Source organism: Macaca mulatta, chromosome 4 (genome assembly GCF_049350105.2).
Source record: "Macaca mulatta isolate MMU2019108-1 chromosome 4, T2T-MMU8v2.0, whole genome shotgun sequence".
Classification (NCBI taxonomy): Eukaryota; Metazoa; Chordata; class Mammalia; order Primates; family Cercopithecidae; genus Macaca; species Macaca mulatta.
In genome coordinates this window covers 28,462,475-28,490,000 of record NC_133409.1, presented here as the reverse complement: position 1 = coordinate 28,490,000, position 27,526 = coordinate 28,462,475, and the positions used below count along the sequence as shown (strand labels likewise).

Below are 27,526 nucleotides of genomic sequence, written 5' to 3'. Positions count from 1 at the left end.
GTAATGAGAACCAAAGGGAAAAGTATAAACATGGTGATCACACAAGCCAAGATTTAAGTCCTTCACTTGTGATTTTTTTGTTTTCTGAATCTCAGTTTATTTATAAGATTTATTACTTAAGGTTGTTTAGATGATTAAATGACATATATGTACATGTTCTCCCAAATCCCTTTTTTGCTTTCTTTTTTATTATGAATATTTATTGCAAAAAATAAAATAGTACTCGTAGTGTGAAAGACCAAAGAAGATGGTATGGAAGACATAAAAATTGAAATAGAATTTGAGATATTGGTAGGATATGTCTATGTGAAATTGAGAATAAAAATATACATGGCTAAGGTGATAATATCAAAGCACGGAATCACAAAATGTTAAGTACTTTCTGTGAATACCAGCTGCTAAATATTTACTCTCCACTAGGCTCTTGAAATCTTATATAATCCTAATAAAACGTTCAAAAGAGTGTATTATCATCCATGTTTTATAGATGAAAGAATTGAGACACAAAGAGCTTAAGTGGTTTGTCCAGGTGGCACACAGTAGCAGACAGGAGATTGAAATCCAAGACTGCCGAATTCCACAATCCTCAGTATTATCTTTATACCAAATCTATCTTTATCCCAGACATAGACAGGGAATTGCAAACGAGGTCACTTTGGTTAGTATTCAGGAAATCTAGAAAAAAATAATAAGAGGATTGGAAATGTTGTACCAGGTGATTTGGAGAGAATGAAATTAAAAATATCAATCAGGGAAGGTCCAAGGAGAGGAAATAAAGTCTGATCCTGGAATATGGGATGGGGAAAATTATGACAATTTTAGAGCTATCACAGAGGTAGAGTCATGGGATTTGTAGAAATAAAAATATAGGAAAGTAAAAGATAATTTAGAAGCTGGTGGTCTGTAAAATATAAAAGGATACCTTAAGTAGGGAGTATAGGAAGAGAGTGGGGTCAGTGCTCACTGGACTGGACAAGGCTGGGAGAAGTGGGAGACTTTGAACTCATCACATGTTCTTCAAGCCACAAATGCTATCTAGTTGCAAAAGGAAAGTATGTGAAGATTCCAATCCAAATATCATTTGTTTAGCATCTGCCAAATACCAAAGGTCATTACCATTTTTTTGCATACTTATCTCATTAATTCTCACAGCCAACTGTGACATCTATATAGTGCAATGATAATTCACAGCACTTCTAAGTGAAGTAAGCAGCTAGATAATCAGGTGTGGAATTTTGGAGAAAGGTCAGAGGTGGAGAAGGGGTCACTAGGAGAGAGAGAGTAAAATAAGTCAGAGTACAAATATTAAATATCTTCTGCATGCTCAGCAGTCCTAGGCTCAGCATAGTAGAGGATATAAGAATACTAAAAGATGATCACTGATTGGAGCAAGTGAAATGAATAACTATTTAAAAGACAAAAAAAATAGAATAAGTTTAGACTTAGGCATTAGATTGTGTAATACAAACTCCAAATGTTTTAAGTTTCAGAGGAGAAACATCTGTGATTCCTGCTGTCAAAAAAAGTTGGAGTGTATCTAGGACTTGAAAGATGGATAATATTTGACTAAGTGCTGAGGAATACATTGGCATTGCTTTGTTTGTATGTGAATGAAAGAGAAAATGAATGCAAACATTACAGTGCATGTGAAGTTGATGTGTTTATAAGACAATGAGTATATCAGATTGAAAGAGGATAAACTAAATTTGGCAAACATCAGACAATAATAAGCGATATATGTTTTGATGACATTATAGAACACTTGGTTAATCAGAAAGAGGTGAGGTTTGGCATAAAGGGAAGTCTTTGAAGTATTTCAGCAGAACAGTGAAGGAAAGCAGCATTTCATGAAGCATGATGAGTAGCAGTCTGTTTATGGGATCAGAAATGAGAAAAAATCTGTAGAATATGGCCAAAACTGGTGTGTCTAAAGCATAGGTTTGAAGGAAGGAAGGGTAACCTTTAGGAAGCCATTATTCATGGGTGGCAATGAGCACTATGTGTGACTTTAGAAATTATTGTTGCAACACAAAATTCTACAAAGTATCTTGACAATTTAAATTCATGTATGTGGTGGATATTTAAATGAGATCTAGACTTAAAGGAGGACCAACAGTGACATGTGCATGACTATCCACTAAAAATATAATGCAGTAAGGAAGCTGCTAGAACTTGACCTGTTTATAACCTGAAATGGAGCAATATATCTTCCTTCCCTCCTTTGGCTGAGTCCTGTTGTTTTGTATTTCTGGTCAAAGTGCATTTACAGCACATGGCTCTCTGAGTGTTGGCTCTTCTTTACTAATTGAGCACATATATAATGACTATTACAAGTAGAATTTTGATAATGAGAGAAAAATATTTTTTCAGAAACACATCAACAAATAACATACCAGACTCATTTTGCCCATAGTAGCCATCTGATATCTCCTAGCCTTTGTTCTATTATCTATTATATAACATGAGCAATAATATTACATAATTTGGAGTGTTACGAGGATCATATGGACAAATTCTGTAGTCCTGATAGAATTTAGACAAATGTTGTTCGTCTTCTGAATTCTAGGAACTGTACTAGATTCTGTAGATACAGCAGCAAACAAACTATGTATGGTACCTGCCCTCATGAAGCCCAGGTAGAATTTATGTAGAACGTATTGCTAGCCATCAAGCATACATACACATCCAGAAAAAAAATGTTATGATTATTAAAGTAGAAGAATGATTAAAATGATTAATGCCTATAGTTGTAGATCTGCTTATATTTTTGATAAGGTTATATAGTTGGCCTTATTAAATATGATAAAAATAAATTGCTCTATTTGGTTTATACAAACTTGAAATGTGATTCTGTGAGACAGAACATTATTCCAAAAGCCTCAGGTAATGTTTACAAACATTAACTCTCTTAGTTGAAGGATCAAGGGGAATACAATAAAAGTGTCTTATTATAATTGAATTAAAATTATCAGCTAAAAGGCAACTTCTATAGTATAATGAATTTATTGAATAAGACTGCAAAAATAGATTGGCATATTTACGCAGAGGAAATATTCTAGATCTCCAAATTGAGAGAAAATACCCAATAAGCCCATCATAAATCTTACTATTCAACAGAGGTTAATAAAAAAAGAAGTTACACCAAGAGAACCCAAGATGTTATAAGACGTTTAGACATACAACATTTTTCTAAGAGTAAAATCTTTCAGAAAATATGTTTGGGTCCATTTCGTTTATTGTAATTGAAGTCATCTTATGCCTCTGTTGGAACTCCACTTGCATGCCCTTTAAATTTAATAATGGAAGAGTTTGACTATTTATCAGACGAACTACAGTCTGGGAAATGGAGCTGCTTCTCAATTTACTGTGAATGAAAGCCCAGGTCCTTGGATTCCTCAGTTACCTGATAACAAAACCACTAGTGATACAACATTCACAGAATGAACTACACAAAGATTTCAGGAGCAAATAAAAGAGAAAATGATCAAAGCCATGGAATAAGTAGGAGAGAAAAGAATTAAATAGAGTAACTAGTGTCATAAAATGAATTAACTATATAAGAAAAAATTCAAGTGAACATGGGCAAGTTACTTAACTTTCTGAGCCTCTTTCCTCATCTATAAAATGAGGTAAGTTTATAGGGTTAATGTACCTTTTAAACAACAAGCATATACATACACATAAAACACTCTTGACTCTAATAACCATAATAAGTATTATTTAAGTGTTTGGTGGGGATGATGTTCCCATATATAGCAGAATTGTGATTTTTTTCCCCATTTCTTATAGCTTTCTGATTTAATTTTCAGGTAGCATTATTATTCTCTCCCTAGAACATCTTTTTTTGCTGCTTATATATACCTTCAATAAATATTTATCTTTAAATCTCCACTGCCTCATACCTTGCCAGAAACCTGATATGTTTGTTGAATTAAATTCAGGGTGTAGAATATTTATTTCAATGAAAAAAATTGCTGATCATCCCAGAGCAGCCCTTTTTATTCATTTGTAGAAATAATCTTGTTATTTTAAAAGATGACAGGTTTGTAAGCATTGCAAATAGACCTGTGTAAAGATTTTTTAAAGGAGTTATTGGTTTTATCTCTAGAGACGGAAGCTCAGAATTAACAAAGACTGGTTTGCTGCATGCATGAGTAAACTACAGGCAGCATACAGAATTTGGCTACAATGAGAGAAAAAATGAGAGCAAGCCTAGGCTTAATTATGGAAGCGCAGAGTTCCTGGACTTGCCATACCCTCATGAGAGTTGCTTTCTGATTATATGAAGTCTATGGAAGCTATTCAACTATTCAAGATAAATGTATCAGATTGTCATATTTGTCGAAATCAATCCATTAAACGTTCTAGTCACTATAAGTAACTGGAATGCACACAGATATAGATCCATGTACTTCTGAGTGGAGGTTTCCTCTGCAGCTGTTACCACTCTCTCTGTCAGTTTCATTGTGATAAAACGCTTCAGTTTTTTGGAGAAGGCTAGTGACTACTTTGCCCTTAATACAGTGTTCATATTAATTTATATCCTCTGTGTCCAGAAAAGAAAACAAAATGAAGGCTTAAGCTTTCATTTTTCTTGCAATTTTAAAATTTTGTCTCCTAGTCGTTTGAAAGAGGAGGCAGGTTCTATAAGTATATCTTTGCTTTGAGAGAACTTTCCTTAAAGTGGCTTTTTTGGTCTAGCCTTGTCACTGTTAATGGCATGGGCTTGCTGTCAGACAAGAATAAATTCCTTCTCAGGTAACCCACTGGACTATTAAAAGCATGTTCTAAAATAGTCTGAAAAGGAAGAAATAATACAGACTAATTTGAATTGCTGCATGAGAAACAAGGAAAATTAAGGTTTAATCAAAGAATCATTGAAATAATTATGTGTTATTTATTAATGCACCATGTATTTTAATAATCATATCTGTTAGTTTATATGCACAAGTGAAGATTGAAAAAGAACTCTAGAAAATTACATGAATATATTCTTCCAGTGCTGTTCTAAGGTTCATTTGTGTGGCCTAGTGGATAAAAAGTAGAGAATAGGACTCTTTCTAACCATTTCTATAAATGCATAGTTCTTATCCCCTTTCTTAAGCAAGACTTATTTTTAAATATGGAAATAATAAATATGCTCATATCAATTTTGATATAAATAATTGGCTATTTTCAGAGAGAGCTATTTGATAAACAAGTATCTATTTTCTATGGTTTTTTTTTTTCTTCTCTGTAGAGGATGCTTTTGTGTTTGCAAAAGATGAAGACAAAAACGAATTTTGCAATATTAACATTAACGTTACTGATTGTAGCATTAATGATTATACTGATTGTACTGATTATAGACTATTCAACCAGTTGCTTAATAGTTTTTAGTCAATTCTATGACTTTTATTCTAGTTCAGTATATTTCATATTTTGGTTTCTAAAGTATCATACATTAAGACGTAATAATACTGTTATTCTTACATAGTTCTAATAATTGTTCCACATTCAAAAGACAGCGTATTTTCCTATTTACATCCTCATCAACATCTGTGTTGCTATGCTCGAAGTTGTTCTATTAATCAATCTCTCAGCAGTTATTGAATCTCTAGTATATACTTAATGCTAGCAGTCATAACAAGAGTTTCAAACCAGAAGGAGATAACAATCCAGTCAGATATTATGAATAAAACAATGAATAATATAAAGCAGCTGTAGGATAAAAAGGGAAGAAGGTGCTAATTAAGCACTAAATCGTATGATGCAGATTATACTCTATAAAATTCCAGAGAGAGGGCCACAGTGGTTAGAAAAGGCTTTATCGAGGCGTGTTTTATCAATGCTTATCTTCAGCTTTATTGTGGTTGTTATTATTAATTGCTTGCAATGAGTTTAGTATTGTTTCCTATTTATTTGTCTGTTTTTTTCATCCCAAATAGGGGAAGAAGTGGTAATAAAATTAGATGTGTTTTTTAAAAATTAATAATACTGGCCAGGCGCTGTGGTTCATGCCTGTAATCCCAGCACTTTGTGAGGCCACGGCGGGTGGATCACGAGGTCAGGAGATTGAGACCATCCTGGCTAACATGGTGAAACCCCGTCTCTACTGAAAATACAAAAAAATTAGCCGGGGGTGGTGGCAGGTGCCTGTAGTCCCAGCTACTCGGGAGACTGAGGCAGGAGAATGGTGTGAACCTGGGAGGTGGAGCTTGTAGTCTGCCAAGATCACACCACTACACTCAAACCTGGGCGACAGGGCGAGACTCTGTCTCAAAAACAAACAAAAAACAAAATTAATAATAGTAAGTGAGAAATCAATCCAGGGTAAAAACTGAACAAAACATTGCACCATATTGATGTGATCTATACCATTGTGTTCTCTTCCAAATTAGACCATTCGTACTTGTGACTGTCCTTAGTTATTCACACTTAATTATTGGTATTCTGTCTTACAAATGCCTACTGCCCTATTTGATTCCATATTTCTGTTTTGTGATTAATATGCTGCTTTCCTGAGGGAAAAGTGTCACCTGTAAACCACTTTCTATTGTAAGCGTCCACAGTGTTTGGGGAAAGAACCCTTGTTTAGTAAATAAGACTCGTTTGCAACAATTCCAATTCCAATTTCTTATAGGAAGTGAGTGAAAATAGATATGAACAAAGTACCAATATTGTCATTGAAACTCCTTGTTAGAAACAAAATGATGATTTAATATTCTCTTATATATTGGTTGCATTAAAATGTAAACATTTTCCATTTTCTATAATTCATGACAATGTTTACATTAATAATGATTTTCTCCCAGAGGAATATTATTTTTATGTGATTATAAATAGCCTCTTGGCAGACACTGGATAAGCACTGTGTGCTGTTTTAAATGACAACATAGTATCAATTATACACAACACAAAGCAGAGAGAGAGATTGGATGACTTCCAAATGTGTCGTTCAAGTGAGAATATATTTGTGAATTTAATTGTCATGTTAAGCCTATTAAATAACAAGTATTAACATGCTTCCATTTTATCCTCTATCTATAAAATATTTCAGTTTATGTTATATGTCTGTGGTTGAAAATGTGTGAAGTTTTATTATCTTTATTAAAGCACCCTGTAGAAAATTTTCTGCTGAAGTAAAACCTCAAGTTCTTTTTTCTCCTTCTGAGGTAAACTCCAAAACTAGATTTCTTTTTAATTGGCTATATGGTTTTACGCTTTTCATGTCTCTTTTAATTTCTTTTGAACATAGAATATTTGCATGTGTAGGAGCCAAAAAATAGAGGGGAATAAAAGGCATTTTCCCACACGTGGAAACAAAGGGGAAAGGAGGTATTACGGTTGCAACATCCCTTCCTTTTGCCAAATATCAAGTAGGATGGAAATAGTTTACTGGGGTGATTAAAGTGCCAAATTGATTTTATTTTATAGGAATTAGATCTCTGTATAACAGAGAAGCAACACTTTTTCATGTGCCATATAATAGCTTTAAAAATCATTCCCTTGCATTTAAGGATAATGAGAAAGGAAATTTACAAAGAGCCTGGCTTAGCATGCTAAGTGGAATTGGAGGAAAACCTAGGTAGTTCTCAAGAGATTATTCTACATCTACTCTTTAAGGATTTTTGAAGTTTTGGAGATTGTTTGTTAGAGATGATCATGATGACAACATGAGGACAGTAAAAGTAGATGTAACACGTGTGGTACTGAGTGCTAATGGTATGCCAGGTACTGTGCTAAGTTCTAGGTATGGATCATCTTATGTATTTCTCACAAAGCCCTGTGAGGTGGGTTATAACCTCTTCAACTCAGAAATTAGGAAATTGAACCAAGGGCAATTATAGAATTTTCTCAAATGGCTGTATATTGTCTCCAGGACTTAGGGAGAATTACAAATATGTTTTCAAAAACAGTGGTTCCCTACCACTTAGGTCTTTTTCTTTTTTTTTTTTTTTTCCTTTTTCTTCACTCTGTTTCCTAAGTGCTATAATTTAAGACAAATGTATAATTGCTATTTCCCTTATATTTTAAATATGACATATACACTTAAACCTTGTCAATATAATTGCCAAATAAAGCAGATACTTGGCTAATAACTTTGAGCTGCCTTTGTTGGTTGGTGAGTGAAAGGAATCTGGCATAGAAACCACAAACAGAGTTGTCTGTGATCTTATACTTGACAGCACAAATGGTTTATCACCAAAATTGTTGAGAGAGTCTTGGATATGGTTTACTTTCAAATTTCATGAGTATCCACTAAGCTGACTGTAAGGCCTGATAAAATATCATCCAGTTCCATGATTAGATTTTTAAATGTAAATTGTATTCTTAATGGTTAGAGTGACAGCAAATTGAGATGAAAGAGAACACAGAGTAAATTTATCTCTGGAGTTGTTGGTGGATCTTAAGGTTGTTTAGAATGAAAACAACAGATTCTAGGAGTCTGGGAATTGATTTAGTAATCAAGTATGCCAGCTGCTCTCTGTCAATAACCTTTTTAGTAGAATCCTAAAGTCAAACAACCAGAAAAGATAGGAGACAGGAGGCATTATTTATTTTCTATGTTTAGGTAGTTTACAAAAATGTCAAGCCTCCTATCTCTTAAGAACAAATTTGTTACTCTGTTTCTAAATTATTTTAATATATTTTGTAAATGTAATGGTTTTACTTCTGGGAACCATTTTTCCTCTTACTTCTCCACCTTTCTGGTTGCCATTCATATTACCAAAAATGAAAAATTAGATGTGACTCAATTTTCAGTCTTTTAGTGAGTCACTAATACATGTTGGATCTCTGAAAAGTAATACTGAATATAAAACCTAAACTATTACATTTCAACTTGAGAGGTTATGACATATTCAATATACCCATATTCAGGAATATGCATTGCGAATACTTGGTTGGTAAACAACAGCCTTATGAGAACTGATAGCTCTTCTGTATTCACAGCAGGGATCAATTAAATTAAATGAATAATGTTATTATTTATTTATTAGTGAGCCAGTATGTTAACATGTGAGAGGGGAAGGGCATGCCGAGGGATATAAATGAAGCCTAGGATTTTAGCTTGAAGTTTTACTTAAAGTTTTGTGTTTTTTCTGGAAAGTCATTCATTTTTTTTTTTTTTTCCGAAAGGGAGTCTCACTCTGTTGTGAAAGTCATTCATTTTTAATTATATTTAAATACGGACCTAAACAATTTATACATAAATCTAATATTTTAAATATTTGCCATGAAGAAAAATGGATTTCTAATGAAATGAATGATATGTGTTCTACAGCCTCTCCTACCATTCAACACCTCGGAGAATAGGTATCACTATTTTGATTAAAAAATGTTAAATATTTTTGAGATTGAAAAAAGATATCCAGAAACTTGAATTCATTATAACTGAATTTTGTCTTATCATAACTGATGGTTGAAAACATGTGTTCTTTGTATTTTAAGGTATCCTCAAATAAAAAAAGTGTTAAAATGCCCATCAATAATATCTTCCTACTGTAATATGGAATATTACATTTTAATCCTGTTTTCTTTATTATTCTAAAATTATATAAACTAGAATTCTAAAACATAATATGGCAATATAATATTTGTCTGTAGTTAATTGAAATTGTTTTGCACCTTTCTAAAATTTTATCTTATGTTTTGTTCATTCCCTGTCCCCTATGCTTTTTTGAAAATACCTGCAAATGCAAGCTCAAAGACAGGATACTGTTGTATAAGAGCATTGCACTGGGACTCTGCATACTTGGGTCCTACTTGTAAATCAGTTGGATGAATTTGGCAAATCATCCATTTTGTTTGGGTTTCAATGGTCTCAGTGAACTCTAAGGCATCTTCAGGCACTAAAACACTCTTCAAGTTTCATATGTGAGTGCGGAATTCGTTAGGCTGAATGATACCACAATAGATAATTGACGTAGTCCTTCCACTTGCAGGGAGTTATAGATATTCAGAATACATTAAAAGTGCTATATGTTAGTAGAGCTGTTTAAATAATGAAGCTATCTTTCTTCATCTTGAAGCTTTAATTCACTTTTTCCCACTAATCATGGAAAAATGTATAACTTTCTTTGAAAGATTAGTGTTCTACTCATAAATTAGTACACTTCCCCCAGAAAGAAAATAAATACTTTGGTATAGAACTATAAATAATTGGGGAAAAAACCCATAAATATATAAGTTAAAGTTTCATTGTATATCTTTGGTATTATTTCATATTTTACCAAGAGCTCTAAAAATACTGTAAGTCAGTCTGTTTACATTAAAACACTCCAGAAGCAGTAAAATAGAGTCTCATTTAGCAATATTCATTTGTTTACTCACTCATTTAAGCAATAATTTTCACTTTTAATAATGCTCTTTCCTTTACTAAATATATATTGCCTAATATGGTCCATATTTTGGCTTCAAGTTGTTTATTGTCTGCTGAGGATTAAGAAAAAAAACTTGTAAATAAACAAATGTATTGAGGACCACGGAAGCAGAGGATAACGCATACATTGGGTCCTCTGAGAGCATAAAGTGTTTTCAGGGGAATGGGTAGAGGGGAGTCCAAGAAGAGCTAAAAGAGCTAAGCTTTGAGGATTGACTGAAATTAGCCAAGTTCTAGGCAGTTTATCACTGAAAATTTGAAATCCCATGTATTGAACATTTCATTGGATGATTCTATGGCAAGTTAGGACATTACATGCTGGGTGTATTAAGCAGATTTATTATTTTTAATTAAGACTTCAATCCATCCACTTGGCCTCATTAATCTCTTTCCCTATCAGCTTTGGTCTTTGTACTAAAATAAAAACACAATTCATATTTACCTATATCTTCTGTCTTCACCATCTCCCCTTTCCCTTACCTATATGCAAATATGATTTTCTGTTGAGTTGAAAGAGATATTGTTCAGATAACTAGAAGAAATTATTTTTAAAAAATGAAGATTTGGTAATTCTGAAAGTTTTAAAAATATCCCAGTTGACAGTCTATCTAGAACTGCAGAAATTGGTCAGCTAATGTGGAGATTGGTCTTAAAGTATTGGGCCTATTCTATGGGATATGTCAAGTCCATTCAATGTCTAACAAAGGTTAAGCAGAAAATGATCATGTAAAATAGTATGTTTTTTTTTTTTTTAAGTCTTAGGAAGTGAATACCTATAGATTTGTCAATGGTTATGAGGAATTTATGGTAACAGGTAAAATGATTGGCATTTATCTTGACTGTCCAAATAGTTGATTAAATAGGAAAATGAAATGGAGTTAAAAATTTTGATCTTATATTAGGTTTGTCCTCAATGCATGACCTTTGTTAGGCTATTTATCCTTCCAGAGACCATTTTTTGTCTATCTTAAAAATTAGAGTGTTAGAATGGTTGATTTCAAATGTCTTTTACATTCTTAAACTCTATGATTCTATGCATCTATTTTTATTATACCCCAAACATCAGGTACTTTGTCATAAACAGGGTACAAGGATAAATGGAACAATGATATGATCTGAATTTATCATATTTCCTTTCTTTAGTTGGCCATTCCATGGAAAATTATTTTTACTTCATAAATTGGAGATGAGAAAGAAAAAACCACTAATATTACCTTTATCATTTTTAATCAAAAGAAAGCATGAAATATGTATTTGGCTGCTATTCTTGCTTTCTATCAAAGTGAATACGCAAATATGTAATAACACATTGAAATATATTAGGGAAGCTTTTAATCAGGAAGCAAAGAAACCGTTCCAGTGGAAACATTTTGGCCTGGAGGATGTCCTTTGATCTAAGAAGTTTAAGCTTTTGGTGTTTTAAACACCTTATAGTAGGGTCACATAGCCAATTTATTTTGAATAATTCATTTGCTTAAAAATTTTCTAAAATTGTGAAAAAAAAAAACCCTTGAGAGTTAATTAACAATAAGATGTATTATTGGGATAACCAAATAAGCCATCTCTGGCTTCCTCACTGGTGATCTTCTATACAGGTACTCCAGCAAGGTGAAAACTATATAATGCAAGAGGCAATAAAGACTAAGCAAATGAGTTCATAAGTAGCTGGGTGAATGGAAAATTTTCTGCCCTTGTTTGGGCACTGCACTTATTTGTTCCCAGATACGCAAGTCAAATTATAAAAGTCATCCTTGATTTACTTTTCTCACTTGCCACATCAAATTCATTAAGTCTTGTTAGATCTACTTTAAAATGTGCTGTGAATTTATCCACTTCTCTACAACTTCTGATTTTCATTGACCATACATGTAAGATCACTACCCATTACTCTGAAAGGCATTCCTTATAACATTTCCCTGATAAATTTTTATAGGGTACTTCATTTCCTTTTTACTTATTTAGTTACTATTTTTCTTTTTTTTGTCTCTGCCCACTGGAGTCTTAGCTGCATGAATTAGGGGATTTTTTCTATATTGTTCACTGCTATAATTCCATGTCCTAGGAAAGGGTCTGGTACTGAGTAGGCACTCAATAAGTATTTCCTGCATGAATGAATGAGTTTACACTGCCCCTGTGTAGTCCAAGCCAGCTTGGGTTATTTCAATAGTTTCCAACTGATCTGATACAGCTCATATCCTTTTCTTTACAACATTATTTTTGTTCACATAGCAGCCAGCGATCTTTTAAAATCCTATCATGCTAATGCCCTTCAAAGGCTTACTATTGCCCTTAGGACAAATCCAAACTCACATGAGCAGCCTAAAATGTTCTATGTGTGTTCATGTGATTTGCACAAAACTCCATATAGTTTAGTGGGGCCCTGCTCTTCCTTTACCGTCCAGTTTAGTTTATCTCTTTCTCCACTCATTCTCTGCCTCACCACTCTATGCTTGCCATTCATTTATGAAATCTGAAATATTGTCTTGCTTTTGTATCTCCCGTCTCCTTCTATCGCTAATGTAAGTTCCCTGATACGGCCCTATCTTCACCATTGTCCCTCAGTAATTTCATTTGTACTATTATCTCCACAAACACTCACAACATCCCAGCTAACACAGATGTTATTATTCTTATTTTACTTTGAAACAACAGACCTAAGTTAGATGACAATTGCCCATTTCCTGTCTGTCCCTCACAAGACCAAGTCTCTTCAAGGCACTTTTACATATCTTTCCCATAATATACATTACTGTGTCCTCAGTGGAAGTCCTATATATGTTGTATGTTAATGACTCAATAAATATATACTAAAAAAAAGAGAAAAAATATTTAATAAATAAAGGAATAAGGGTATGGACTAGACACTTGAAATCCCAGTCCCTAGACCTGTGCAACATACCATATCCAGAACAAAAGGCTTATCATCATAAATTCTAAAAGTGCCTCTCTCGTATTAAAGATAAGCCTTTGTTGTTAAGCCTTTGCCATTAACTGAAAGAGCAAATTATTAGTTGTAGAAAATTGAGAGACTGAAAAAATACTGAGCTCATACTGTTCTGGAACAGAACAAGGCAGAAGTTGTAGTGCTGAGAACGTTTTGGTTTCCTTTCTTTCTTCCTTCCTTATTTCCCCATTGAATCTCTGTCTCTCTATGCATCTGCCTTCTGTGTGTTTTCCATTCTCTGCCTTTCTGCCCGGTTCTCTGGCTCTGGCTCACTGGCTCTGTCTTTGTTTTTCCATCCAGGCCTCTTTCACACTGCTCTATCTTTCTTTGTATAGGACTCTATGGTTGCCCTTGGGATTGAGAAGTCCCTGGAAGGAAGAAAAGAAATGCAAAGTACAGTGGTGACATTTAGCAATACACAAATGAAAGGTATAAGGATGCCTGTGTTTGAAGTAAAAACCTCCTGTGCCTGCCCACCTCACACAAACTCCTGAACTTCTTCAGATTATTCCCAGTTGGAGAGGTCTTTGTTTAACAGGCAAATTTGAACATCTCTGATTATTATATGAGTGGCAATTCAATTATTTTTAATAGATGGGGTTCAGAAAGGGAGGAGTGGTTGCTACTCCATATCTCTAGGGTCCCCTCCTTCCATCTCTAAGTGGTCCAAAAGTACAAGGCAGAAGCAAGTGATAGTAAGGAAGCATGAAGGTCAAGGTGCCCCTATTAACACAGGACCTTAGCACAATCCCATGTCTCAGCCAAAATATAAAATCATCTTTTCATTTAATTTTAGTATTTGTTAAATTCCAAACTTTGAAAATATTCTACATCTTACAAAAGTAGTCTAGGAAGCTTATACCAATACATAAGTAATATTATTGCTTTAATAAACATGACTATCATTTCCTTATTAAACTCACATCTTCTCACTTTACTTTTAGTCATAGATTTATAAATGCCTTCTATGCACCTGAAAGAATAAATTGACACAGGGATTTGTAATGATTTCCTATATCGTGTGTTTTTAATGTAAATAAATTTCAACTCAATGGTTACTTGGAGGTCCTCATAACTTTCCAGTACCAGGATTTATTGCCATTCATTGTTTGCATGATTGGGGTCCTTCCAAAATGTTCAGAGTTCTCTGGATGTAACTCTCCATACTTCCAGGAAAATCCAATGAGGGTCTATGACATAAAATCTCTATTAGGTGTTAGAGAAAAAAATAGCCTCAACATTTGTTACAAGATAGAGGGAGTAGGCTTCAGATGTTCAGAAATGGCTTTCAATCAGGGAATCTCATTCATAAAGAAACTAGATACATTAAACTTTAGTGTAGTAAATTGTTTTTCTTCCTTCATGCAATCAGAATTCAGCTCATAGCCTCCTACCTTGACAAGATTTTGAGTAATCTCATTCATCATTTCTAGCAAAGTAAAGAAAACATCAGTAACTTAGATCATTAGAATGAATGCACACTGTATACTAGCCCCAAAAGAATTTGACTAAATCAAAAACAACCAAATTGATTTGTATGGGAAAGAACTCAGAACAACAAAATATTAGCAATTTGCCAACCTACCATTCAGGTATTATGGAAATAAGCCAGCCCAAATCACTCAAGGAACAGAAATGAAGTCAACTTACTGTGTTTGAATGTCAGAGGGATTTTCAGGTAATAGCTTGTAAAATGAAGGGCACCTTTAGAGTTCGAATGTAAATTTCAACAGGCTAAATCTTTCCTTCAGAGAGTAACAATCTTCAGGAATTCCAAAAGAATATATTCCTAATAAAATTATAAGCCTCTTTTCTGCAAATGAATTCTGCTATTTCTGTCATGTTCAATTTTCTTTGTTTTTGTTTTCTTACTTCAAAAGTCAGCTTCAAATCTTCTTGTGTAATTAGATGGGATTTAAATTGTAAACACATTATCAGGAAAAGAATTAATATTTTGAGTATCTCCCATGCACTGGGTGCTTCATCACTTAATCCTTATAACACCCCTATAACTATCCGCATTTTATAAATATCCTAACTGAAGCTTGGAGATGTTATGATGTTTTCAAATTTACACAGCTTCTAAGTGACGGATCTGAAGCCATCACTTACACCCATGTGACTCCTAAGCATGCAGTCTTTATACTAAACAACTCTGATTTTGCTGTAGGACTGTATTATTAATATAATATTACATTTAATATAATTTATTATGTATTTATTGTATATGTTATATGATGTATTCATTCACCTAGCAAAACAATGTGTGATTTTAGTAAGTTTTCTGACATCACTTATTATACGAGTCAGGATCAAAGTCGTGTGTCATGCTCAAGTATGACCCATTTGATTTGTTTTGGTGCACCCTAACACGACAAAACCTTGTCCTGAGTTAGTAATTCCCTGCCAGGGCTAGTATCACTGTCGCCATGGAGACAGGCAGCCAGCTGGCTTCTCCTTTGTTTTCTTAATTTTTTTTTTTTGCTTGTGTTCCTACTTTCCCATTGTACCCATTGTATCCACCGCCTTACAACCATGCCATCAGCCATGTTAGAGAGCAGAATAAAACGAGATTATAGTTGTGGAGAATTTCTGATATCAACTGCATATTGCATTTTATGCTGCAGAAGCACCAGTTTGTGTGTTTTAATAAATATATCTATTTTGGCATCCAGGCTTTTCTTTGTTCAATTTACCACATACCTTCCACCTAGAATCCCTCCATCTTCCCCATCCTTCCTTACCTGGCAGGCTCCTTTTAGGCTGTTAACTTACTCTCTTTCAAGACTCTTTCTGCAGTATATCCTTTGTATATATGATTTTCCTTCAACACACTATAACGTAATGATCTGTCTAGACGTCTGTTTCAGCCAGTATATTGGGAACTTCTTGAAGACAGGGTTGGGTTTTAATAATTCTTCAGTGTTTGTATATAGTAAGAATGCAATAAAGTTGTTTTAAATAAAATAATAACTTTATAGTTCCTTTAGATAAATCTAAAAATATGGAATAGTGTAAATTACGTGAAATTTCCAGGGAAATGATTTTATATATTGTATAATAAGTTCCTCAATAACTCAACAAGACTATAAAAGACTATAATTATACAGCCACTACTATTCACTGACAGGGTAGTCGACAGGTACTATTCTGACAGGGTAGAAAACAGCTGAGGCTCAACAGGCACCATTCTATGAAGATAGTGATATACCTTCGTATTTAGAAACAACTGATGTATATTTATGGATACTAGTATTTTAAAAGTTTTGTTATTTAACTGACTCCTTCTTTGTCCTTGTAGGCTTATTTTCAAAGCCACAAAATACTACCCCACCTTAGAATTATTTTTTCAAGAATGGCCCTCAAACAAGGTTGGGGAATAGATCTTTCCAAGCATAAATCCCTTTAACCCACCGAGAAAGTAGAAACTTAGGGTAGAGGCTTCACTCCCCTGTCCCTCGTCAGCTATAGTCATGGTCTCCTGATAGATGACCCTTCTGTTAGGCTTAGGCAATCTGAGAGGAGCTTTAAGAACTGCAACTTGGGAACCTGCACTGAAATCCAGTTCCACATATTAGGAGCTGAGTAGCCTAAACTCCGGTTAACCTCAGTTTTAAAAACTACAAAATGAGACTAATACGTACATTCTAAAGAGCTTGTGAAGATTAAATGACTTAATACAGGAAGACCATTTGGATCATTCTTGGCACATAGTAAACACTATATAAATATTAGCTAGGGAAAGATAATGTGGATCAATCTTTTTAGTGTTTCCAGCCTTATTTTTTTCTTTGCTAACTAAAAAATAAACTTCCATGTTATATCATGTTTAAGTCAATCTTTACTTCCATAAGGAAAAAAATTAACAATATTATAAATGGATATTTTTGTAGGCATATGGCCTGTAAGTTATGAAACAGTATGTATGGCTTCTGTACATACTTAAACATGCTCAGTAATTAACCTGTATGGGTGTAACAACTACAAGATCACAATATGATGAACAGAGCTCCATGTGGCAGGAGGGTCTAGGCCTGGAATGTGGTGTTTGTGCAACTCTAATTACTTTGCTTGTCAAACCATTTTACACCATCCAGAACTAATTTTGGTGAATTCTAAGAAAGGAAACCTTTCAGTAAGCAGGCAGGTCTGCTGACATTTGATAATATCTAGTTATCAGTGAGATTTTAGAAGGTATACATGTCCATGTTGCATGTTGATTTCAGGATAAAAAACACACAGCAGAAGTTTATGGAATGAAAAGTAATGATAAAATGTTTTACAAGCAACTTATATGGGATCATATGATAGCTAATGTTGAGAGTTCATGGCCTGGATGGTATTGGTTAATTAAAGAAATCACTTGGGATAAAGAAGTACTTGGAAATGATTGTGGGTTTTCTTTCTTTCTCTCTCTCTCTCTCTCTCTCTCTCTCTTTCAGTTCATAATAAGCTCAGAGACTTGAGAGAAGCTTTCAAGGTTCTATAAAACTGAATATATTTTCTCTTTGGCTCATTGTTTACTTAACTACAGGTCATTTATTATGGCAGGAAAAAAAATGTGTCTTTTCAATATGAAAAGGCCTATGAATTTCAACCTTCTTTTATTGCTCATATTATATCATTTGAGAATTTTTAGTTAAATGGAAAAAACACAGTGATTTCTTTTATATTAAGATTCCCCCTCAGCTTCTGAGATTTTAGTTTCCATAATTTAATGTGCGTGTTAAAAATAAATTGCTTAATTTGAGTACATGTACATTTTCCATTAATGAAGTCCAGTAGATACATTTAACATTGCATATCCATCTGTGGAAAATAATATATTCAGAAATGGCTCTGAAGATAACTGAATCTGCGAAGGTATCTTCTTGAAGATCTCACTTAATAATAGCTTTCTTATTGCATAATAATATGATTTATACTTGGCTTGGTTTTATGAATTATGCATGTAGAGGACAGATCTAGCTTTTTAGTTGTGGATATTAGATTTGTTAATACTTTTTTTTTTTCCAATGCCTACTTCTGCATTGTACGTACAGGACAAAGCCCAGCCATTCCACCTCCATTACCGACAGAACAAGCTTCCAGACCCACCCTGGCATCACCTGCCCTTGAAGGCAAGTACTTTTTTTTCTCTTAAAGATCTCTATTGTAGATAAAATAGAATGTAGAGAAACAAAAACAACAAAAATAGTCACAAAGCAACAGCAAAATCCAATGTTTTCTTACATACTTTTAGTATTTCTAAACTACAATTTGCTTTTCCTAAAATTGCAATTTGCCATTCTTTAGAAAACCAAAAATTTCCCCTTAAGATCCTATATTGGTGACCCTCAGCTTCCAGAAGGATGCCAACTCTAGTACTTTGGGAATCAAGAAAAAAAAAAAATATAGAGACAAACAGATAAGGCTATGCCTTGCAACTCTTGCGGTTTTACCGCAGCTTGATCAATTTAGTCTCTGAAGAGGCTGCGGCCAGAGTTGCTGGGTTTGAATCTGAGCTCCACCTTTTCCTAGCTTTGTGTGTGTGTATATTCATACACACACAAACACACACAAACACACACACTCACACACACAAATACACACTGTTGTATGTACATGTATGTATAGTTTATAAGTACTATACACAATACTGCTACTAATTCTTGAAAAATATGATGTCTCAAGATCAGTATTGTAATAAATTTTGCTGGAATTTTAAAGTCATTTCTTTAAGTCTTCATTCATTTCTTAAACTTTTATTAAAACCCAAACATGGGATCATTTCAGATATTGTCCAAAATACCAGGGATTCAGAGATGAATAGAAAACATTTTCTTCTCTGTCAAGACTCAATTTGCCAATATAAAAACACCAGTAATTAAAGCTAAAGCACCATTAAATTTTTACAAGAGTACAAATGGAGGTCTTCCTCAGATCACAGCCACCCTAGAAAGGGGTAGAAACCCCTAGCTTTGTCCCACATTGGAAAAGATCTTCTGTGTGCAATGTGGACACTCCAACCTGCTTGTTCAAGATCTTCCCACTCAGCTCAACAACTGCCCATTGACTTTGGCCATCCCTTGAGACTAAGTGATGACACTCATGAGGATTCATCCAGGAAGAGGTTACTCTTGTATGTCACTTATCTAGAGAGTAAACAAGTGATTTAGAAACAACCAGTCCAAAAAAAAAAAAAAGAAAATAGAGAGAGAGAAAAAAAATCAGAATTACATTTCTTTTGGCATTTGGACTATAATATGTCATATTACTTAAGAGAATTTGACACAAAACTGACTATCTCACTCAACAAAATGTTCACTGGACAAGACAACACATATAAATAATAGCATTACCTCAATTTTTCATGGGATTCTAATTCTGTTGTTGTTCCAGATGGACATAAAGCAAGGAATTCAGATTTCCCAACTTGAGGGAGAATTTGATAGTCAGATTATTCAAGTGTTTGGTGCCAAGTTATCTCCTAGCAGAGGCTCATAAAACACCAAGTAGCATATATTTTTCCTAGCAATCTGTCCCTTGGAAAAGGATGTGTCATTTGTTAAGTAGGACTCTTAGGTTCTGTTATTGTATTAAAAGAGCAATGTAATTTGACAGTTCATCCCAGAACCTAGTACTGTGTTGTGGTGAATAAAATAACAAGGTTTGAGGACCACAAGCCTTTGTCAGTGTCTTCTCTGAAAGCTCGGAGGCTGCTAACCCTGAGCAGCTCGAGGAGTCTATATTATCAGGCAATGCTGAGATCATGGGCTTTGTCAGGGCTTGCAGATGTGCTGCCTATGACTTCATTAACATAATTGATTAGGAGCTAGGACATATTTAGTATTAATCAAGCTGTTTTTAGTGAGGCTGATTATGCCAGTCCTCTTGATGCACTATTTTAGTCTGGAACTTCCTTAGTACCAAGTTGCAAAAAAAAAAAAAAAAAAAACCACACACAAAAAAACAAAAATAAAACGCTTTATGTAAAAAGGGGGAACTTTCATCTGGCACTAAAGTGTGCTATTATATGTGAGGAATACAATTATAACAGGTCAGAATGTAGGAGCATGTACATATTTCAATTTTAATGTTTTTAAAAAGTAGAGCTCATGTAGAGACTAGATTATTAAATTTGTTCACGGGAGACTAGAAACAAATAAAACTTCATTAGTAGAAATCTAAAAAAAAAAATGTGGCTCTCTTTGTGTGTAAAAGAATACTACAAATCTGTAAAGCCAATACTACACATCTGTAAAGCCCATAAAAGCCTTCTTTGTGCTTTCATAGCACTTAAGAAACAAAATTTCCACAGCACTTACTTTGTTCGGGGAAGTATCTGTGTACTTCTTCTCTCAGTCCACTTATTTAGTGCCTTGAAATTGCTCTTGCTTTTCTTGGATTTCTGTGTTGTCCCCACATTGCATGCTTTGTCTGCCATAATGAAGTTTTTATTACTTTGAATTTTTTGATACAAAAGGATGAATTATATTTTAAATCATTTATTTCCTTTGACTCTTATTTTATGTTTTAGGATTTCTTTGGCCAGGACAAATTGGCTACAATAGGTTTTGAAAAGATCTTATATAATAACCACTTCACATCGTCATTCTGGTCATTGTTGTCAATTTGTATTTAATTATGGATATAACTCAAACTAATTTAAAATGAACCTATTGTAACTATAATGTTAATTCTCATCTTTTTAAACAATTTTGAATTTCCATGTCTATTGAGAGCTCTTAGTAGGGCTGAAATGACTACAAGTTCAAAGGGTTATCCATTTCTTTCACAAATGGAGCTGACTTATGTGAGTTTTTTCCTCCAATCAAATGGTATCTTATAATATTAACGTGATAGGTGATTTTAGCTCTTAGCATGAAGGTCCTTTATCGTCAAATGTTTTTCAGCATTCCTGCTAACCCCTTACCCCAAGAGCTGTATTTCTCAGACTCTTGAGTGGTTAAACAGAACAACTTCAGGCAATGTTGCCCACCCTCTTTCCAATTACCAAGGAAGGCAGAAAAGCTGTTTCATAAAATCCTTATATAAGCAAAATTACCATATATGATTCCATTCATCTTTAATCAACAATACCAGATAATGTCTTTCCCACTACTTTCACCCGCATGTAATTATTGGGCATTTAGTATAAAATTACCAGGGCTCCTCTTTTGTGGCAAAGATGTGGAAGGAAGAAGTTAAGTTATACTTAAATTACTTTTAATATTACATTAAATAGCTGCAATTTACATGAATGAAGTCAAATAGAGAAAGGTAAATTACTATCAAGTACACTATAACTTGTTGAATAAATATATAACTAATAATTAGTCTTGCAATTATAAATAATAGTATAAATGCTATCACTTGTATGTGAACAGGAGAACTCTAGAGAGCCGATCAGAGTCTGCCCAATCTCAGCTTTGGTACTAATGAGTTGTACGGTCTTTGACAGATCAATTGACTTCTTAGGACCTCAATTTCTTCACCTATGAACCAAACTTAAATAGTCTCTGAAGTCCCTCTATGCTTTTATACCCAAATATTTCACAACTTTTTTTTCAGGCTGGTAGATTGGTAATAAACTGCCATAAGAACAGAGTGAACCCTACATAGCTTTGCCTAGTGGTTAAATAGCAACTATAGATATGATAGAGATGTCAAACGTTTTGGGACGATGGATAATACTATGAAGCATTATTTACTGAAACACAAAAATAAGTTACAGAGATCATAAAGGCTGTAAAAGTTAGGAGGAGGATGAGATATAAATGAGGCCGGGTTATGAAGTGAAACCACAAATCTTTCATTGAGCCATAAAGAGTAAGTTAGTTGAATTGCATAGATACAGAGGAGAAAGGAACATTATATAAAATTTATTATAAGATAATTTTTTACCATAGGATACATCTGAAGACAATATTCTACAGGAGCTAGTAAGGTTTTATTTACAATTCTATTAAACCAAGAACTTTATTACCTTAGCTCCTCAGTGAGATATATCCTGAGAAGTAAAAAATAAAATAAAATAATAAAATAGAAATTTGTCCTCAATTTTTATTTCATTAACTCTATGACACAATAGATTTTATTGAACTTCAGGTCAATATAATATTTTTTCTTTGTTTTGTGGAGAAATAAAATCATATCTTTTGGTGGTTTTTAATAGGATTGGCCTTTATTTATAAATTATGATAAAATATATAAACCAAACTACTTTTACCACCTATTTAACTTAGAGAGTTGCTAATAACAATATAGCACATTTTCTAGCACAGTTAGGTACTCAAGCATTGGTTGCTATTAATTTTTTTTTATATCAGGACATTTCTTAAACATATAAAAAACATTAATTTTATGGTAGCTCTTTATTGGTATCCATAGAAGCTGATAAGGTGATTGCTTTCATGACATTGGTCAGTATACATAAAACTCTAATATAATTTTTCAATACAGGACTGGAACCGTATCTTGGAGGGCTTTGTATACACAGCTAAAGCTTTTACATGTCCTTATAGATTGTGTGGTACTGCTTAAGCAATTGAGCATGAGTAGTATGATTAAATTTGTCTTTAAGATTATGTGTCAACTATAGAAAGGATGAATTGGTGAGGGGTGAACTTAAGAGTTGGGAGTATAAGACAAATTTAGGAGAATACTGCCCATGGGAAAACTTACGCTACTTTTCTTTTTAAACAATCACATTTTACTCTCAAAACAACTGCAAGCAGTGAACATGATTTATGTCATTTTACAGAGAAGATCGGAGAAATCAAGTAAATTGCCTAAGATAACACAGCTCTAAATCTGGTATAACTGGAATTGGAAGCTAGGTGTCTCCTACCAAGGCTCAGTCTATTTCCATTATCCTAAAATGGCAATTAAGTGTTAGAGCTGGGTATAATTGTTAAAGTTCTTATCTGATTTGGTTAATTGAATGGCATTAAGAATAAGAACAGGTTTTGAGAGACAATAATGAGTTAGGTTTGGGGCTTGCTGGGTTTATTGAGGTCCCTGGAACACTTACATGAGTGATTAAGAGAGTTTAATGACTATGTTATTTTTAACGGTTTGCAGGGTTTTGGTGGAGCACCCCAGAGCTAGCCAAATCACTCCTATGCCTTAAGAGGCAAGAGAATAGAATGGTTTAGACATCCAGAAGGCCTTATAGCTTTAGGGAAAGATGTCCAATCAGAACATCTGAAGGTCATGTCCTTCAGCAGGTGACCACAACCACCAACCAACACTTTGCAAAATGAAGTATGTAAAATTCTTAGTGAGCCTTGGGGGAAACTAGAGAATAAACGCCCAGATCTCTCTCTTTGTCTTACTCTATTATCTCTTGATGTTGCTCTCATAGGTCAAAACAGCCCACACTCAGAGGACATGGGGCTTGATTAACGTAACCTATAAGGGTCAGGGTAGAGACGGGACCTGGAGAGAACATGGAGACTACCACGTGTCAGGCAGGATGTTGAGCTTGATTCACACAAGTGGTAATCTGCAGTGGACAACTGAATATATAAGTCAGGAGTTTACAAATGAGGGAGATATAGATATTGAAGTCATAAGTTAGCCCTGGCACAGCATTTCTTGGAGTATGTTATGAGAAACTCTAGTTCTATGATATTATTTGTTAAAAAGTGTTTTCATGACAAAATAACTTTTGGGCAGCTTAATATGTTGTAGTTTTTCTTTTGCATTCACAATGCACACACACATATATCAAAGGATCCAAAAATTCTGTATATTAAGGAAATCTGTTTAACTTTTTTAAACCCAGTGTTCCCATGTTTGTTTGTTTAATCACAGAAATATTTCTGTTTCTGATAATACTCATCAATATCCTAAGGAGCAAATGATCTCAAAAACACTGTCGTACAAAGGTTGGCTTCAAATATAACGAAAGAGTAGGTCAACCATGAATCTGAAGCTGTCTAGAACACAGCATAGACCCAAGAAAGGAAATGTAGAACACATTGATTTAGTCAACATTCTCCAGAGAAACAAAACCAATAGGAGATATCTATCTGACTATCTATCTATTGAGAAAATATTGTTTATTTTAAAAGATTGACTGATGCAGCTGCAGGGGCTAGTAAGTCCAAAATCTGAAGGGCATGCAGGCAGGCTGAAGACCCAGGGAATAGTTTATTTTGCAGTCTTGAGTCTGAAGGCAGTCTGAAAGAAGACTTCTTTCCTCCTTGGGGAACTTCAGTCTTTTCTCTTTAAGTCCTTCAGCTGATTAGACAAGGCCCATCCCACATTACAGAGGGTAATCTGCTTTATTCAAAGTCTACGACTTAAATGTGAATTACATCTAAAAACTACCTTCTTAGAAACATCTAGACTTATCTTTGATGAAATAAGTGTTACCAAAGCCTAGCCGAATTGATGCATAAATTTATCACAAATGTCATTAGAATACAAACTGATAAAGCCAAGGATGAGAGAATATGAAAGAGAAAAGGATGTAAGAGGCCCCAGTGCTCCAGAGAGATGGATAACACAAAGATTGGCCAGGAAAAGTTAGATTTGTCAATTAGAAAATTATGCTCATCTACTCTTGACTCTAAATTTTCTCTCTGCTACATATAAATGAGGATGCAGTAGTCATGAGTTTGAACTAAAGGGTTAACTGTAAGATTTTTATTAGTTCCCTTAATCTCTGAAAGACTGGGTTTCCTCATCTGCCAGATGATATTTACTAGTAGGATTTGGTAGTGCTTTTGGAAGAAAAAAGAATTTTGGAGAGAAAGCTGTGATGGGGGAGGCTTGGGGAACTAGATTAAGAATGCAACCTTTAGAATATTTTGTTTAGGGTCATATGATATTGACTATTTGAGAGATTTCAATAAAGATCTAAACATATCTTCAATTTTTTTTCTTCGAATTTTAGACTTTTGTTTTTTATTTTTTTAATTGAAACACTGTACTAGGGCTTGGCCTGAGGTAATATAGGTATATTTGAGTTAATATGTTAGAACAAGTATAATTCAACTTAGTGTCATGGAAAAGTAGGTAAGTATTAATAACTGTTGAGTAAATTTTCTTAAAAGACACAAAAACTAATAGGTGGCAAAGCATCCCCCCCCAAAAAAGGAAAATGAAAAGGGTAAGAAATGATAGTTCCCCATGAATTATGAGCTATAAATACATTTTAGTAGACAAGAAACTTGTATCTCTAAACTTACAACTTTCTTCTTTTGTTATATTGGTTTTGATTTCTTGTTATCGATTATTAAAAAGACCTTTTGTGAAAACAATTAACTTTTTCTCACTGTCGTATCCATAAGAGGAAGTAGTTTTGTTTTTCTTACCCTCTACATCTGCCAAGATAGCTAGGGGCATCTGTCTGTCTTGACTGTTCAGTAGCAACAGATATTTACTCTGAAGACCAAGAATGTTCCCCATGATGTGGGAAACAGGAAAAGGGCCTTCTGTTCAGGTCAGGGCCAGTTTCCTGCCTCAAGCCCTTTCCTAACTGTTAACGCTAGTATAAAAGAAATGTTTTTTCACCTGCATTTTGACCTTTAAAAGACCAAAGAAGAAGTCAAGGATGACACAGTTTGTGAATTTGAGCGAATTTGATCTAATTGCTTTCTTATTATGGAATTCTGAAACTTTTCTGTGTCAGCACATTTTCTCATAAAACATTTTATAGAAAAGAATGTTTCCTCCAATGTTCTTGCTTACAAGTACCAATTTTTCCTTATAAAACATTTGTTTGCTATCTGGTCTGTTCGACATAAATATTTCTTCCTACTGTACCAGTTTGTTACAATTCCAAATGGCATCATCCTTCCCCTCTCTAGAATGAGTGAGAAAAGTGGCTGCATCTTCAAGACCAAGTGTATTTTACATAGATGGAGTAAAGAGTCTTAGAAATTGCTCATTTAATAAAGGATAAGGAATGCCGTAATCCCAACATGTTGGAAGGCCAGGGTGGGTGGATCGCTTCAGCTCTGGAGTTAGAGACCAGCCTGGGCAACATGGTGAAACCCCATCTCTACAAAAAATATAAAAATTAGCTGGGCATGGTGGTGTATGCCTGTAGTCCCAGCTACTCAGTAGGATGAGGTGGGAGGATCACTTGAACCTGGGAAACAGAGGTTGCAGTGAGCCGAGATCCTATGACTGCACTCTAGCCTGGGTAACAAAGTGAGGCCCTGTCTCAAAAAAAAGAAAAAAAAAAAAGGCTGCTTCAATTAAATGAGAATTTTATATTAAAAAGTTTTTAATTTACTAGAATAAATTTTATATTAAGAAGTAGAAGACGTAATGTGTTACTAGTTTGTTTTAATCCATAAAAGATGGTAAAATGTATGTAGTGTATCAGTTCAAATAAGCCTGAATTCAGCATATTCAAATGATTACAACTTAAAAAGTTGTAGTCTTTACATGGGCACTTGCTTCTATTTTAAGAACTGATATCCATTAGGCATAATTTTAAAAATTGAAAGGCTTCATTTGAAAATCAGACTTATACATGTGTTCCATATACTAGTAATTTTTTTATTTTAAAGTCAAATCATATTTTAAAATAGCTATTGGGTCTTACTAATTTATTTAATAAATCAAGTCCAAAACTGTTATAAAAATAGCAGTATCTTTGAAATACTACTTTAAGGAAATGTATGTTTTGCTTTTGAGTTGCAACCAACTTTTTCTTGTACTGATAATTTAGTCATGAAAAGAAAAAGCTCAATTTTCTAATGTTTCTAGGCATCTTTGACATTTTAAATGTAATGAAATATTCTTGCAATCCATTTCCAATTACAGAAAAATGTAGAAAAACATATAGATAAAATATGGAAAAAGTAAATTTATGTAAATAACATGATATTGTCAATGAAAAGTTGTTAGAAAAGAAACTTATATTTATGTTTTCTTTACTATTTCTACAAGACACTTTGGGAAAGCTTACAATAAAACATCTTGAGTAAGCAGTGATTCTGCATAAAAATTTTAAAGAGTTTTCAAGAATTTCCAAATGTCAGCAACACCAAGTAAACAAACAAAAGCAATTGTAATTTATGGAGTTATCTAAATAGACAAGTGCATGTGAATTGAGCTTCTTCTCTGAGTCCAAGTCAATAAACTTTGAGCATTTGCCTTCTGAAATGCAAAAGCACTGAGTGGTAAAATAAAATATAGCATCTCCCTTTCCTTCTCCCATCTTGCTCCTCTTTCCTTCTGTTTCTCTAACACACACACACACACACACACAC

At 33.9% G+C, this 27,526-nt stretch overlaps 1 protein-coding gene and 1 long non-coding RNA gene across 35 annotated transcripts in view; one reads left to right on the top strand and one right to left on the bottom strand.

Annotated features, from left to right (window-relative positions):
• Positions 1-27,526, top strand: part of TRDN (triadin) — a 410,920-nt gene that overhangs the window by 143,476 nt on the left and 239,918 nt on the right. For all 34 annotated transcript variants that reach the window (XR_013416180.1, XR_013416179.1, XR_013416183.1 and 31 more), the window contains exon 10: positions 18,350-18,427. Coding sequence is in view for 28 of the 34 variants with exons in the window: in XM_077999343.1 (XP_077855469.1) it covers positions 18,350-18,427 (78 nt within the window). In the remaining 6 variants the exon portion in view is untranslated. The remainder of the gene's footprint in view (positions 1-18,349; positions 18,428-27,526) is intronic.
• LOC114677476 (uncharacterized) overlaps positions 1-27,526 on the bottom strand; it is a 60,535-nt gene that overhangs the window by 20,655 nt on the left and 12,354 nt on the right. The window lies entirely within an intron of this gene.